Genomic DNA, 16116 nt, shown 5'->3' on the forward strand with positions numbered 1-16116 from the left:
TGTTTAGGGAAAAATATACAACTCCTGTATGTCTTTATGCTGGTAAGGTACTGTTGTCCTCAGCATTCCAGCCTCTAACTAGCACCAACATGTGCAGTCATCAATACATGTAACAGTTGCTAGTTTATGTAAGTGTATGTATTTTCTTTCATGACAGTGCTTTCTGTGAAAGAAATCTATAATGTTCAAAGACAGAATATTTAGGATGACCAGGATGTATAAAGGCATGGTTGAAACAGCTATAATGGGAGAAATGAAAGAAAATTATTTTTTTCCTGCCAGTCTTCATCTTTCAAAATTCCTTTGGGTAGTGAAGGGCGAGGTATAAATCCAATCCCCCTCCTCCTGGAGATTGGCAACTATGGTTCTCCAGGCAGAAATGGCTGGTTTGGAGAGTAAAGTCTACGGCATTGTACTTGTCTGAGGTCCTACCCCTCCTCCAACTCCACCATCTCCAGGCTCCACCCCTCAAATCTCCAGGAATTTCCCATACTGGACTTGGCAATACTATCTCCTTTCCAGCTAACTATCAACCCACCTTTATCAGGCCCCCTTAGTTCAGCTTTTTGTCTCCTCCCCCCTCTTTGCAGGCTTTACCTATGAAAAGGACAGTCTTTCTCCACAGTAGGAAGAAAGCATCATTCTCCTCTCCCACTTTTAATCTGCACAGCAACCCTGTTGGGTGGGTTAGGCTGAAAGTTTGACTGGTCTGAAATCCCACAGTCAGCTTCCACCTGACTGGGTCTGGCAAGAACCTGGGTCTGGCAGACCCTGCTCTGAAGCAGTAACTAGCACATCATACTGGCTGTCATGGGGGGCTGCTGCTGAACAGGAGCGAGCATCCAGGCCTATGGTAGCCAACCTCCAGGTGGAGCCTGAAAACCTCCTGGTATCAGAACTGACGGAAGACTATAAGATAGCACACTGAGACTGATTGATGTATTGATATATTAGTTGTTTTAATTATGTAATTTATTATTGTATTTTAATTCTTGAATTTTATTGTTAGAATTTTTATGTTGTGAGCCACCCTCAGCCCTCTTTGGTGGGGTAGGGCGGGATATAAATCAAATAAAATGAAATGAAAATGAAACTGAACTTCAAACAACAGATCTGTCTCCCCCCCACCCCTCCGAAGAAAATAACTTCCTTTGGAAGGTGGACTCTGGCATTATATTCAGCTGAGGCGTCTTTGCTTCCCAAACTCTGGCTTCCTTAGACTCCACCACAAAATCTCCAGGAATTTCCCATCAACCAGGAACTGGCAACTGTAGTCAGGACTGGGCCCAATGAGTTCTCCCTCAAAGGCCAAAACAGGCCTGGAAAGGGCCTCCTCCCCCTGCTTGTTTGTTGGCTTTAACTGACAAAAGCATGCTTGGTTGCATAGCAACAGTCACTGCCTAACAACTTCCTCAGTGGTCCAGCAGGTGGGAGAAAGGAGTGGATTCAGCTAACGGGAGGTAAGTACAGTTGAATGGCAACTGGTCTGACAATGGCTGATGTAGTACACACCACAGCCAATGGGAGAGCTGGAAAATGTCAGCACACAAAGCTTTCATATATATATATATACACAGACAGATAGATAGGATTCAACAAACAAAATTATATATAATCACTTTTGTATTCTGAGAAGGGTTACTATGTTTTATTTCATATACTAGTGTGTGTGTTTTGGTATGACTAAAAAACCTCACTGTGTTAATTTCAGATGGTCTGCTCCCCCCCCCCCTTTGCATGCAGAATGAAGTGGCTAATTATCATTTTAACTTTTACAGGTTGTTCGTCAGATGATGTGGCTGATGGATCATATTTTTAAATATACAAACTTTGGAATTGTATCTCTGCTTCATGGAGATTTCTTTATAAGACAGGTAATAGTTAAGTGTTTTAAAAATAATGTGCTCTCTGGGTATTTACACACAGAGTCATAAGCTATACTTGGCGGTCATGGTCTGGTGGAAGTATGAGAGGCTATAGTGGCAGATACAACAAGATTTGCAGTAGATGGCTGCAGGGAAGGAATAGAGCTTGAGTGCCCTGCATAGCTTTTTGTTTTACCCGTGACTGTCAAAAACAGATTTATGGAAATGTTGCTAATATATGCACATTTGTATAATCTATATAATTTTCAGAATTATATAATCTATATAATTTTCAGAATTTTAGAGTATCAGTCCAGCAGCACCTTAAACTTGAATATAGATCCAGGTGGGTACCTGTGTTGGTCTGATTAGAGTCCAGTGGCACCTTTAAGACCAACAAAGTTTTATTCACGGTATGAACTTTTGTGTGCAAGCACTCTTCTTCAGATAAAATGTGATGGAAGAAAACCATTCAAACCTATACACAGGATTGTCCATAAGAATGAACTTGAATGTAGTTCCTCTACTGCAGACTGCCATGGCTGCCCTCTGTAACTCTCTTTGTAGAATATATTAATGTTCTGTATTTTACAATACTAACTATGATGGGGTGGTGTTACAATTGTATATTAACCGTACCATCCAGTCACATGTCAGCTTGGTATATCATATGTCCAGTCTGCATTTACTTGGATTTACGACTTGATTAGGTCCTGCTTTTTTCACACACACAACCAATAAAACTGCTTTAATCTCAGCAGTTAAACAAACAGAGCTTGCTGTAAGAAGGATCTTTATGTAATTTCTGCATCATTTTACATGTCTTGTTCAGGGCTGGTGCATAGGAGCAGACCAGGTAGGTGTCTGCCTAGGCACCACCTGGCCTACAGGGGCACCACTAGGTGCTCCCTCCACAGCTCTAACCTTCCTGGGTCTGCGCAGATGTGGGAAGGTGAGAGTGATGGGGCAGTTTAGTGGGCTTTGAGGAGCACACAGGCCACTATCCCGTCCTCACCTTCTTGGGTCTGCCCAGGGTGGGGGCAGGGTTCTGGTCTTGTTAATACTTATGGTTTGCTTCAGTTCTTTTTTTTTAGATTTCTGGTTAGTCCCAGATCCTAACCCTATTGAATTGTTTATTGAATGTTTCATCCTGTTCATATTGACCTCACTCTGTGTAATCTGCCTTGAGTCCCAGTGAGAAAGGTAGACTGTAAATAACATAAATGAATGTCTCAGGGATTCTTTTTCCCTTTTCTCTGTGCCCTCACCTTCAGAGGTGAGGTGAGTGGCAACTAAAAACAGGGCATTTTCTGTGGTGGTATTACTCTTTTGTACCACTATCCCCCTTGAGCTTTTTCTGGCGCCTTATTTCTTCTAGGCACCACTTCAGGACACATCTTTTACCCAGGTTTTTAATTAGAGTATTTTTCCGGCCTTTTAATGGTCTGCTTCCTGTTTGTTTTATGGATAGTTTTATGTTGCTTATGTCCCTCAGCTTGTTTCAATTGCTTCTTGTTCTTACATTTATGGTTTCTTATTTTAATTGTAAGCTTTCTCAAGCAGGACTCTGAAGAGGCAGGATAACCATCGCCTAAATAAATAAACTGGAAGTTTGAAACCTACCACCTGCATATGTCATTGTCACCCCTCCTGGTTGCTTAAATTCGCAGGGGGGGGCTAAGTCCTGGGGGCAGTAAATGCACTGATCACTCCAGCCTTGAATCAGGTGGTAATTGGCCCATTCCTAAAGAAATCTGGTCTAGATTGAGCAGATTTTAATAATTATCACCTAGTCTCAAATATACCATTCTTGAGCTAGATGACTGAATGGGTGGTAGCAGACAGCTTCAATAATTTCTGGATGAAATAGATTGTATCATATCTATTCAAGAAGCTTTAACTGGCTGAACAGAATGTCAGTAGTTCTCCAGTGTTTCAGACAGAGAGAGCTTTTCTAGCCCTGCTTTAACTGGGGATGCCAGGTATTGAACCTGGGTCCTTCTGCATTCGAGACATGTTTTCTGCCACTGATTTATGGCCATTTGCAGCTTCTCCAAACAGTTTATCTTACTGTGTGTTGTCTTGCCCGTTCCTTAATTCAGTATAACAGTTTAGTATTGAGCATGTTGTAAAACAAAATTAATTAATTGTATTAATCCCTTGGGCTTGCCTGTAGTACAATAGTGCTTCAGGTATGACTGGTTGAATTAATTATTTCAATATAAGTTTTCTACATTTTGGGCCAAAGTAACTGTAGGAGATCAGTGATCAGCCAAGGGGCATCCCATTCAAATCTGGACTATACCACTGGTATACGTGTGAGAAAGTTTTCCTCCATGACATTTTCCCAGTGCAAACTCTCACTCATTCAGTTTGCTCAGATATGCTATTCACCTCACAGAAGGAAAAAAAATCAGTACAAATAGCAGCTCTATTAGTCAGAGGGTTTTTAATCTGCCACTGCATCTGAGTTGGGCTCCTCTGTAGCTGCTTTTAGACTTAAAAACCCCCACAATGCTCTCACATATCTCTTGGGTCATGTCTACTTTGGCCTGAACAGATAGGTCTGTAGGCATGCAACTCTTACTTGGAATGAGGATTCTGATCATACCCAGCATAATTTCCATCTGCTGAGAATTAGATCTGCATACTGTTAACCTAATAGTTGTAAAATCCCCTCCATGGGTGCTTTGAAAAGAGAAAGGAGTAAAGTTCAAGTGTTGGTCTATTTCACATCCAAAACTGTTTTTCATTTCCCCATTTAAGAAGCACCCAGGTTTGCTTTTCACATTACAGTGTGGAGAGAGATGATTGCTTTCATTACCTTAGTTAAAAAGTTATACATGGAAGACTGTCCATGTCATATATAAATGCTCATTTAATGTCAGCTTATCATTGTACAGTACAAGTTTGCTAGTGCTGACATGCTGTGGTTGATACCAGCAAAAGCTGTCTTCAAGTCTCCAAATACCAGTTGTTTGATAGGTATCCTAGCATCAAGGAGTTTGGTTGAAGTCACTGATTCCTGGATGGTTGCAAACTTGTTTAACGTGAACAGATTTTGATATACATTTTTATTGCTTGTAGGGGAAAACTGTATTAGTTTCTGGTAAAGTTGTTCTTTTTGTTTGTACTTACTGTGTGTATATATACCATTCCTTCCATCCTTAGTATCCTAGACACTAAGTAGATCCTTTTGTTATCTTTTTGGCAGTACATTTATTTATTTAAAACTTTTCTATGCCTTGTTCGTACTCAAGTAGGGTTTGTAAGGTCACAAACATCAAAACATTTGAAACAGCAGTTAAAATAGAGTATATATTTAAATATTTAAACAATAAAACATATAGACTGATTCTTCACCAGCAGTTGCTCTGCCCCCAGGCTTCTGTTTGAGCCTGCTCAAGCAACCGATCTGGTTTTTTGAAGATCTGGTCATTGCGAGGGGAATGGGAGGTAGTTGCGGATCAAAAGGTGCCCACACAGCAACTGGTGGGGAATTGATCCCTTGAAATGGCTCAAGCAGAAGCTTGGGGGTGGAGCAGCTGCCGGTGAATAATCAGTCATAGATATATAAACACAACCAGGAAAGAGGGCAAATAAGAGTTACATGGATGATAATGCATAATAATTTAATCATGTTTTAATGATGTATTTTTGGAGTATTGGTTTTAAATGTAATTTTATTGTGTATGTTTTAGTTTGTTCGCCACCTTTGTGGCCCTTGTAAGTGTAGAAAGGCAAGTTATACAATTTGGTAAATAAATGCACTTAAAGACAAAATATGTATATGCCAACAAATCATTAGTTGTTGAATAAAAAATCTATGATGCAGAGAATTTACATGAAAGTTACAAAGATAATGGGCATAGGGTAATCGCATTCCTTAAATTTAGTGAGACAATGTACTCTGGGGATTTTGTGTAAAAAACAAAATGTAAAGAAACAAATATTTTGAAAACGGAAGATTTTCTGAAAGATAGCATTTCCTTTTAGGGAAAAGCTTATCGTGACCAGCAGCTTGAACTTCTCCAGGAACATCTAGAAAAATATTACAGGAGCCGTGATCGAAAGTGGATTGTATTGTTTCCAGAAGGTGGTTTTCTTAGAAAAAGAAGAGAAACCAGTCAGGCATTTGCCAAGAAAAACAATTTGCCATTTCTTAAACATGTTACACTGCCAAGACTGGGGGCCACACTGGTTATACTGAAAAATCTTGTAGCTCAGCAAGAAAATGGAACTCTGGCAGGTGGAGATGGTACAGAAACAGGTAAGAAACATTTTAAAGATTTATAAAACCAGCTTCCAACTGAATGTTAGATACTATTGTATGAAATATTCCTTGGACCTTTTTTTTATAAGCCAGCTTTTGCAGGATTCTGAATTTGTGCCATTTTTATAAGCATGCTCATAGTTTCATGCTGCAACAAATTGATTTCAAGTGCTTATCATTTTTCTGGTTGTTGGTAGAAATTGGAACAGAAACAGTTGACAGAGATGTATAAATTATTACTTTCATATCTTTGACATATACCCTGTTGTGCATCTATTACAAAATTTATTGCCAGAAGAATATAACTCTCAGAATTTACCTACGGTGTTACAAAATTGAAAGTTCTTTGTAATCCACACTCCTTAAAGCAGCTTTACTGCAGGCATTTCCTTTCTTTTAGTTTAGAGAAGTAAACTGTGCAAGGCTGTGGGATGAAAAGGAAAATAGAAAGTGAAAGTCAAAAAGCTTGAAAAAGTAAATCAGTTTAATGTAATGGAAATGAGTTCTGGAAAATATTCGCTTTTATTACTCCTGTAAAAGAGAGAGCAAACACAAGATAGCATGTTTTTTTTTTCCTTGGCTGTGTACAGTCTTCCCTTTTGCTGAAGAATACTAGTTATATCATTTGCCATTTTGGGGTTCTGGGAGTACAGAAATGGAGGCTGTTTCGATCAGGCAGAGGCCTCCAGGATGCTGCTGATCATAATAACAGTATCTGACAAAGGGAGCTTTGACTCTTGAGAGCTTATACACCAAAAATCTTCTTGGTCTCTAAAGTGCTGCTGGACCGAATCTAGCTCTTCTATTGCATACCAACATGGCTACCCTCCTGAAACATGATAATGTAGAGTGTAGTTCCAGGGAACTTAATATCAGAAATGTTATGAGTACTGTAGTATTGTTTGTGCATAGTATTCTAAGGCTGGACAACTGCTGGTTGTGATTTGAGTGTCATTGTCACTGCATCAGCCAGCCATTTGTTTGGCTGCCTTTTCTTCGCCCTCCATTTTAATCAGACCCTCCTTCTCTTTTCCCTTGGCTGAGAGGTAGTTGAAAATCTGGTTCAAGGGAGAAAGTTCCCAAAGCAGTACTACAAATAGGAGACATAGTATAGGACTTCCTTGGTCTTGGCGGTTTAACTTTAGCATTTGTTGCCAGTGTGGCAAGAAATAAGTATGTAAATAGTACTTTGGTAAAACCCCGGGTGAGTGACAAATGATTGTTTTAGTGTCTGAGGTTTCACACCTAATTTTTTTATTTTGTTCTTCATAGTTGGCTGCATTCAGTGCCTGCATACCATAGTTGGACTTTTGATAACCCTATTCTTAGCAGTTGCTTGTGCCTTTTGGGTAGTGTTTAATGGTTGTGTTTGGGGTTGGTCCTCTTTTTGTTTTAAACATAGATACTTTGGATGTGTTTAGTGTCTTTTACTGGTTTTCTTTAGGCTTTCCCCCTTTGCTTTTTCTTATAGTTCCTTCCTTTTTGTCATGTATCCTTTGATTTTTGTGACATGGTGATGTCCTTCTGAAACCTGGATCTATTATTTCTTGTAGCACTTACTAGTTTATATTTGAATTGTTTTTCTCTGATGACTGCTCTTCTCCATTGCCCTTGTCTGCCACCTTGAACATCTTTGAGATGGAAAGGCTGTTGATAAATAGTATAAAGCAGTCAGTGACCTGCAGTACTGCTGCTTCTGCCTACCTGGCTGCTGGTATGTCAGCAGCAACTCACCTCCCCTGCCCTCCTTCTCTGTGCTTTCTTGCCTGCAACATTGGCAGGGTGGGCAGCTGCTCACACTCCTCACTAGCTCCTGTGCCTGGCTGCTGTCATCACTGGCTCATGTGTAGCAGCTCCTGCTCCTTTTTTGCTCACTTGGCTCAAGCGGTGGTGGCCAGCTGCTCTTCACTTTTCAAAGATGGCAGCTGAGATCTCACAATGTAGCATTGTGCAATTTCACTATGCAGTTTTTTTTCCTCCCCTCCTTTCCCCCTGCAACCCTCAGGGTACCCCAGTTCTGTAGAGAAATACCCTTACCTGTAACTGGCCTTCTCTCTGGAATTTTTGATCCACAAGAGGCCAGGTTCAGAAATAGATATATGATACATCTTTTATCTTTCTAGGTTTTACCCTCTCCTTGCTGATATTTCTGGTGCCTTAACGTTTTTGTTCTTCCCCATCCTGCTGTGGAGCCTAAGGTATGGGGTTGGTTTCATGCATTCAGCGTCTTGACATTTTCAGATGGTCTTTTCCCACCTTCACATTCTTTTTCTTTGAGTTTTGTGTGGTCTGTCTCGTTTTCTCCTATTTGTAAACGTTTGACTGTTGTCTGCCTGAAGAAAATTAGATATCTGCCATGAACATGGGATTTTCAGTGTACAGTAAGGAGAGGAGATTCACTAATCCCATTATGCCTGTTCCAATTATAAATGTTTTTTTTCATTTTTTGTAGAATATTGCATTAGTTCATGATTTCTCTTATGCTTACCCTGTTCTTTTAGAACATGTTTTTACTGTGAATACTTTGTTTCTTGAGATGCATATACTTCAAGCTTCAGTAATCTGTGTAATTACAGACTTCGTTACTTTGGATAAAACAAACCCTCATAGAAGTAAATAATTAAAAACTCATCAAAAATCATAGCAGCTCAAATACAACTTTCCTTTAGATTGCTTGTGGATGAGAATTCTGGTTTTCTTCTTTTTTATTAGTTTTTCTGCAATTTACAAGTGCATTTGATTTTATAATATCAATACTTTGGCACCTGCACTGGCTTGTGATTAGCTTCCAGTGCCAATTAAAAGTGCTGGTTTTGACCTATGAAACCCTAAATAGTCTGGGACTATTTTACCTGTGTGACCACCTCTCCCAGTATGATTCCCCCCTTGCCTCCTTAGATTATCATCACAGGACCTTCTCCAGTGGCTTGCCCCCCCCCCACCTCTGGAGCCAGCTCCCCAGGGAAGTTTGTGCCTTGCATGATTTCCAGCATTCCATAGGGTGTGCAAGGCTGCTTTGTTTTGGGTGGACTTTGGTCAGCATTCTGAACCAGGGAGTTGGCTGGCTGTTTTAATCCTTCTGATTGACTTGTCAAGTTGATGTTTTAATTGGTTTTATAGATTAATACATATGCTATTTATTGGTATTGTGTTTATATTTTTTGTATTTTAAATACTGTAAGCTGCCCAACTCCCCTATGGGGGAGAGGATGTGAAGTATAAATTAAATAAATAAAATAATTTTATGTGAACTGCTTTGATCAAGAAAAAATCAGGGCTTAACTATTAACTTTGAATTATATTTCTACAAAATCAACAAACTAAAATCAACAAAGCTATCTTCACTACGAATTCCAGCTAGATTAAATTCCATTAATGAAATTGGTATACTCTGTTGAGTGTCTATTCCACAATATAGGACTAATTAGCAAAAAGTCCTGGGTATCTGCAGGCACAGTTCTGGATCCAGGAGTGCACACAGGCCAAGAACCAGATTATTGAGGGAGAGTGAGATTCCTTCAAGAACAGGCATTCCCCATCTCCCATAGGTCACAAAGCCCAGCAACATACTAAGCTTAATGTTGCACTAGACCAGGGGTGTTGAACTTATTTGTTATGAGGGCTGAATTTGACCTAAATGTGACCTTGTCAGGCCGGGCCATGTGTGTCATAAAATGTAACGCCAGGTAGTGGACATATAAACTGTATAAAGCGGGCGCAGACAAACACTTTTTTTTTTTACTTAAAACATTAGCACTCTTGCAATATTTTGTTTTATAGTCTGATATATGTCATCTCTTGCTATGAATTATTACATCAAAAACTGCAAACAATGTGCTGTACCAATCGTAAATACGCTGTTCAAGTGTGCACATCTACAAGTTGCAAACCTACTTTTGATTTATTGACATTCATTACAAAGATCTCATAGTCAATGCTTTGAGCCTCAGACCTAAAGGAAAACATTAAGCAGCTGGGCATTGTGAGCTCTTGTACATAAGTTGCATCATGTGCTGGTCAAGATTATGTGAAGGCACCATGGCACAGACTGAGGGCTATGTGCTTGTTTGCAAAAATATAGTCTTCTCCAGAAAAAATAACTACAACTCCTATGTGGCAGTACAACAACAGAGACAGCCAAGTACAATGATTAGTATCAGCCTACTATCTGGGAAGTCTAAATTCAAGATCCCCAATCAAAGGAAAATGTGAAAGAAAAATCAATGGAAATGTCCTGGGTAAACATGGGGTAGACACACACACACTCAGCCTAATGTTAGTTTGTTATTTCTCTGCTAAATAGTTCACATACTTTCCTATTCAGAAAGACTGGTGGGCATGAATACAATGAAAAAGATCAGGGGAACTGAGCTGCAACCATAACAAGCCCAACAAATCTCCCTCCCTCTCTCTCTTTCTCTGTAGTAAGGCAAAAAGCTCATACCTTCAATAAAACATCTCTAGTCTCAAAAGTGCTCTTTGTATTTCTCCCGATGGTGAGGACTGGGCAAAGGAAGCTCTGGCTCTTTCCTTCCTTCCCCCAGGGCACAAGGAGAGGGAGGAGACTCAACCAGGAAGGAAGAGAGACTGGGCTCAGTAGTTTTGCAGGGTGATTAGATTGGCAAACTTAATCACCCAGCAGAGCTATAGAGCCAGGCTTCTTCATTGACTAAGGCTCCTCCTCTCCTCCTCCCTTTGGGAAAAGGGAGGGGGAGAGAGAAGGAGCCAAGAAAGGCTGCTTTGCTGGCCGACTGATTGCTGGAGAGAAACACAAAATGGCGACCGAACACAGTAGGCAAGGTAAAATGAAGCAGACAACAGCCAGTTGCTGAAGGGCCTGATCGGAGCCCTCTGCGGGCTGGATTCAGCCCATGGGCCACATGTTTGACACCCCTGCACTAGACACTATAGTGGCAGGACCAGATAGAATTTGGCCAGCTCTATGCAAGGTAGGATAGGTCAGGAAGCTGAATTCTTCTCCTGCTTGCATTTTGCATCCTGAAATATAATTTTACTTCATGCGTTTTGTGCCTGTGAGAGTTACTTCGAGTTTCAAATCCATACCTGGGCAGAGATACCAGGAGCCTTGTGGTTGCTTGGCCAAAAGTACAGAGAGAGAGGGAGGATCAGCTTTCTACCTGTAGCCTTCTATACTTTAAATTCTGTCTCTGCCCACATCCTTCATATGGATTTGGAAGTAGAATTAGTCTTAATATATGAGTCTGCCCATTGTCCTTTCTTATTTGGCACTTAATATGAAAAAGTATAGCACCATAGTGTTTTACATTCAAAGTTTTGTTATGCTTGTGTGTAATGTGCTTGCTTTTAGAAGAAGAAGAAGAAGATATTGGATTTATATCCCGCCCTCCGCTCCGAAGAGTCTCAGAGCGGCTCACAATCTCCTTTATCTCCCTCCCCCACAACAGACACCCTGTGAAGTGGGTGGGGCTGGAGAGGGCTCTCACAGCAGCTGCCTTTTCAAGGACAACCTCTGCCAGAGCTATGGCTGACCCAAGGCCATGCTAGCAGGTGCAAGTGGAGGAGTGGGGAATCAAACCCGGTTCTCCCAGATAAGAGTCCGCACACTTAACCACTACACCAAACTGGCCATTTGGCCTGTTAGCCACCCTGAGTCCATAAATAAAAACCCTACCTTGTGGATAATGTATTTTTTCATTCATCCGACAGATACACAGCCTTGATTCTTTCTGTCCTGATTTTAATAGATTATTTTATTTTAATAACTAAGATTTTTATTATTAAATTGTTCATTAAATTTATGAATCGCCTCATCCCGGCCAATGCCAGACTCTAGGCGATATACAACAAAGATACATATAAAATCAGTAAAATCAGTGAATTAAAAGCAATTGCAACCCAATGGACATTCTTTATAATGTGCTGTATATACAAGATAATGTGCTGTATATACAAGATACAGTAAGCATATAAAGGTAATCATAGCAAAATGACAAAGAGTAGAAGATTATTTATTTTTTTTAAAGCAAGATTAACATTGTTTTCAGAGCTTGCTAGGGAAGTGCAATTTTTTTTTTTTTTACAATTTAAATTTTTATTGAATATTTTTATCTTTAAACAGTATACAACAAGTACTTTTACAATATGTATATAAATATATTTGCCTATATATATAATAATTTTCTCTTTACAAACACAAAAAACAGTGCAATTTTTTTAACCTATATTTTCCTGTTTGAGTCTACTGGACTTGAAAAAAAAATCAGGATTTCAGTTGACCAGAAGTGGAAAATGCTGATAAAAAAAATACCAACCCAATTGTGGGACTGACTTGCCTTCTCCTGCAATCTGTTTTAAACTGAGCTGCAAAAGAAGACAGCACAGAGCTGTGCCAGAAGGGAGTGATTAGCTCTCTGTGGGTTCAGCTGATTCTGGCTAGGCCGACCTCTCCCACTGCCACCCAGTTTAACCCAGGCAGCAGGAGAAGGCAGTGCAGAGCTGTGCCTGTGGGGAGCTGTTGGTCCCCCCCCCCCCAGGAATTCTTCTATTCATCACAGCTGGGCTATGCTCTCCTGTTGCCTGCTTTAAACTGGGCAGCAGAAGGCAATGAAGAGGTACACCTGTAGAAGTGTTTGGCTCTCCACCAGCACAGCCGATCCTGGCTGGGCCGCTACCCTCTCCTGTTGACGCCCAGTTTAAACTGGGCGGGCAGGAGAAGGCAGTGCACAGCTGCATTGGTGGGGAGCTCCCCATTCTCCGGTGGCCTGGTCAGTGAGTCGGTCCAACTACTGGGTATAGGCTCCTCCTCCTCATCACAGGGTCGGGTCTTCCAATCGATCCGGAGGGGGAGTGGCCTATACCTCCCAGTTCGTTCCGGCCCTGCATGAAGCAGGACGGCTTTCTTCCGAGCACTCTTAAGAAAGCGCGGGGATCTGGATGAAGAAGAACGAAGGCCGGGAGCGTAGGGGTTGATCCCCAACAAAACTGGCATAGGGGCAAGCCTATGTGGGCTACTCGCTAGTAGACCCGGTCGCTGGAGGTGGCAGAGCCCTGCGGAGCTCCGTTCCCTCGCTGACGCGACAGGAACAGAGTGAGAGAAAAGCGGCACAGAAGCCAAGTGATCCCGGAAACTGCAGTGCGGTAAGTCGCCTGGCAGTGGGAAGGGACCTTGCATGGTCGGGAGCGCGGCTGAGAGCCTTGGGAAGAGGCATGGCACAGTCAAGACCATCTGTAGCCCAAAGCTGCGTTGTGGTAAGATGCATAGCAGATGGGAGAAACCCTTTATGGTGGCCATTGGAAGGACCGAGGGGAGGGTAGAAGACGCCTTAAGGGCCGGCAGGGGGCACAGTGAAGGCATGTGGACTGCCTTCCATTTTGTGCTCTTCCTGCCTTTATTTCTCACTGCCTATATTTTCACTTTTGTTTCAGTGAGGCACGAAGGCAACAAAATGGCAGCTAGTTCAAAGAGCAATTCCCCCAGTAAGTTCGACCTACCTCTTCTCTCAGGGACACTGGCCTCTCAGAAGGCACAAGAGGCACAGAATCCCGATCTCTCAGGGGACGATGCCAAGGCAAACTTTTTTCAGTGGCTTAAGCAGAAAATGTTAAAAGAGCTGGGGCAGGATCTCCTTCAACATCTGGACTCCCCTGCTTCCTCGACACTAAGAAAGAAACAGGAAGGAAGAAAAAGAGGCAGAGATACCAGCCCTAGTGACTCTCTTGAATGGCGACCTAAGGGCAGACTTCATCTAGGCTTCGATTTGCCCCTGCCTAGCTCGGCTGAGGAGTCGGAGTGCTCTGATCAGACTTCAGACAGGGAGGAAGAGGAGCTCTCAGAAGAGGAGGAACAGGTTGCTACAGTGCAATCCAGGCTTCCCCCCCTCGAATATTATTCAAGTTTGCTCCATAAGGTTTTAAGAATCCTTAACTTTGTGGCAACTCCTAAAGAAAAGGAAGAGCTTGATTCTGTCCTTCCCACAGGCTCAGGGGAGATGATGCCGAAACTGAGTAGCTCTCAAACAGGGGTTCCCTTGCCAGCTGCCTTTTTTGCCATGGTTAAAGCAGAGTGGGAACGACCGGCTAAGCCCAAGGCCACCCAGCAAGTGTTTTCTAAGCTCTGTTAAAGCTACCAGTGGTAGATCACCCTGTAACTAATCTTATCTCTAATTCGTTCCTACCTGTGGACGCAGATGGCTTACCTAAGGATCCATGTGATAGAAGAATAGAGAAGGCTTTGTGCAAGGAATTTGAGGCGTTGGCCTGGGCCATTAAGGCTGCCACGACATCCTCATTGTTTGCTAGAGCAATATGTACTTGGGCTAATAATTTAGCAGCAGCGGATAGTGGAGCTCCTAAGGAGTTCAAGGACGAGCTGAAAAAGCTTGCCTTATCTGCTGTCTTTGTGGCAGATGGTTCATTAGATACCATGCAGCAAGCGGCTAGAGCCATGGCCTGTGGCGTGGCGGCTAGGCACAACATCTGGCTTCGAAATTGGGAGGTGGACACCGCGGCCCAGGCACGGGTGTCAGCGGTGCCCTTTAAAGGGGCTTTGTTGTTCGGTGAGGGCTTAGATAGGTACCTCATTGAGAACAGAGATAAAAATAAGGTCCTACCTTCTAAGGGTAAAGAGGCAAAACAGAGGAAGTCTTTCCCTTCCTTTCGAGACTCCAAGAAGCCTTCCAGACCAGGACCCTTTCGTTCCTTTAGAGGGAAGTGGCAGCAGATGGAGCGTGACTCTAAGCCCTACTATTCTGGAAAGTCAGGCCAGAGTTCTAAGCCCCTCTCAAAGAAGGGGTGTGTGTGTCTCAATGACTATGCTGTTCACCAGGCGACTGGGAGAATAGGGGGTCGTGTGTCTCTATTTGCGGACACCTGGCGTCAGTCTATTCAAGACCAATGGGCGTTGGAGGTCGTGACCCAGGGCTACGCCATAGAGTTTCACTCCCTCCCAGTCGCTTTCATTGGGTCCTGTGGAAGCGGGATCTGGCTGCTCACAGAGCAATGTTGTCGGCCATTCAACATCTGGTGGATATCGGGGCTGTGGAGTTAGTCCCGACACTCCAAAAGGGGCTTGGGGTTTATTTGGTAATTTTTTTAGGGCCAAAGAAGAATGGGGAGTTCAGAACCATTCTGGATCTGAAATGGCTCAACAAGTTTGTGAAAAAGAAGCACTTCAGGATGGTCAGTGTTGCTAGCCATTCAGCCACAGGACATCCTGGCCTCCTTGGATCTATCCGAGGCTTATTTACATGTTCCCATTCAGGAATCACATCGAAAGTTTCTGCGCTTCTCCTTTGGGGGAAGCACTTCCAATATCAGGCCCTGCCATTCATCCTGAAGTTCTCTCCTTGCATGTTTACAAAGATTTTGGTAACACTGGTGGCGGAGCTGAAACAGCAGGGCGTGGCCCTGTTTCCTTATCTGGACAATATCTTGGTGAAGGTGGGGTCATACCAGCAGTGTCTGGAGGACACTCAACAGACTATGTTACGTTGTCACGGTTTTGTAGTAAATGTAGAGAAGAGCAATCTTCTTCCCTCACAGAGATTAGTGCACTTGGGGGTAGAGATAGATACGACCATGGACAGTATTTCTGACGTCAGAGAGAAGGGAGAATCTCTGCTCCGTTACAAGAGGTTCTGCAACGACGCAGGGTACCGGTCATGTCCCTAGCACAGTTGCTAGGAATGCTGGTCTCGTGTCAGGACTTACTGTTTTGTGCCAGGTTCCACACTTGACCCCTCCAGTTTTTTCTCAGGCCTTTTTAGGACATCATAGGGAACAAACTACACAAACTGGTGACACTTCCACCAGAGGTGACAACCCAGTTGCAATGGTGGCTGGAGCCGGTCCGTTTCCTTCAGGGACACCCACTCCGCAAACCCCAGAGAGTATGTGTGACCGCAGATGCCAGTCTGTGGGGCTGGGGTGCCCACTTGCAGGAGCAAATGATTAAGGGACAATGGGAGCCCCATGAGATGAAGCGCAGTATCAACTTCT

At 42.6% G+C, this 16116-nt stretch overlaps 1 protein-coding gene across 1 annotated transcript in view; it reads left to right on the forward strand.

Moving 5' to 3' along the window:
* LPGAT1 (lysophosphatidylglycerol acyltransferase 1) overlaps window positions 1-16116 on the forward strand; it is a 118361-nt gene that overhangs the window by 56348 nt on the left and 45897 nt on the right. The window contains exons 5-6 of the mRNA XM_060247098.1: window positions 1779-1874; window positions 5862-6135. Coding sequence (XP_060103081.1) covers window positions 1779-1874; window positions 5862-6135 — 370 coding nt within the window. The remainder of the gene's footprint in view (window positions 1-1778; window positions 1875-5861; window positions 6136-16116) is intronic.

This window comes from Heteronotia binoei, chromosome 1 (genome assembly GCF_032191835.1).
Source record: "Heteronotia binoei isolate CCM8104 ecotype False Entrance Well chromosome 1, APGP_CSIRO_Hbin_v1, whole genome shotgun sequence".
Taxonomy (NCBI): Eukaryota; Metazoa; Chordata; class Lepidosauria; order Squamata; family Gekkonidae; genus Heteronotia; species Heteronotia binoei.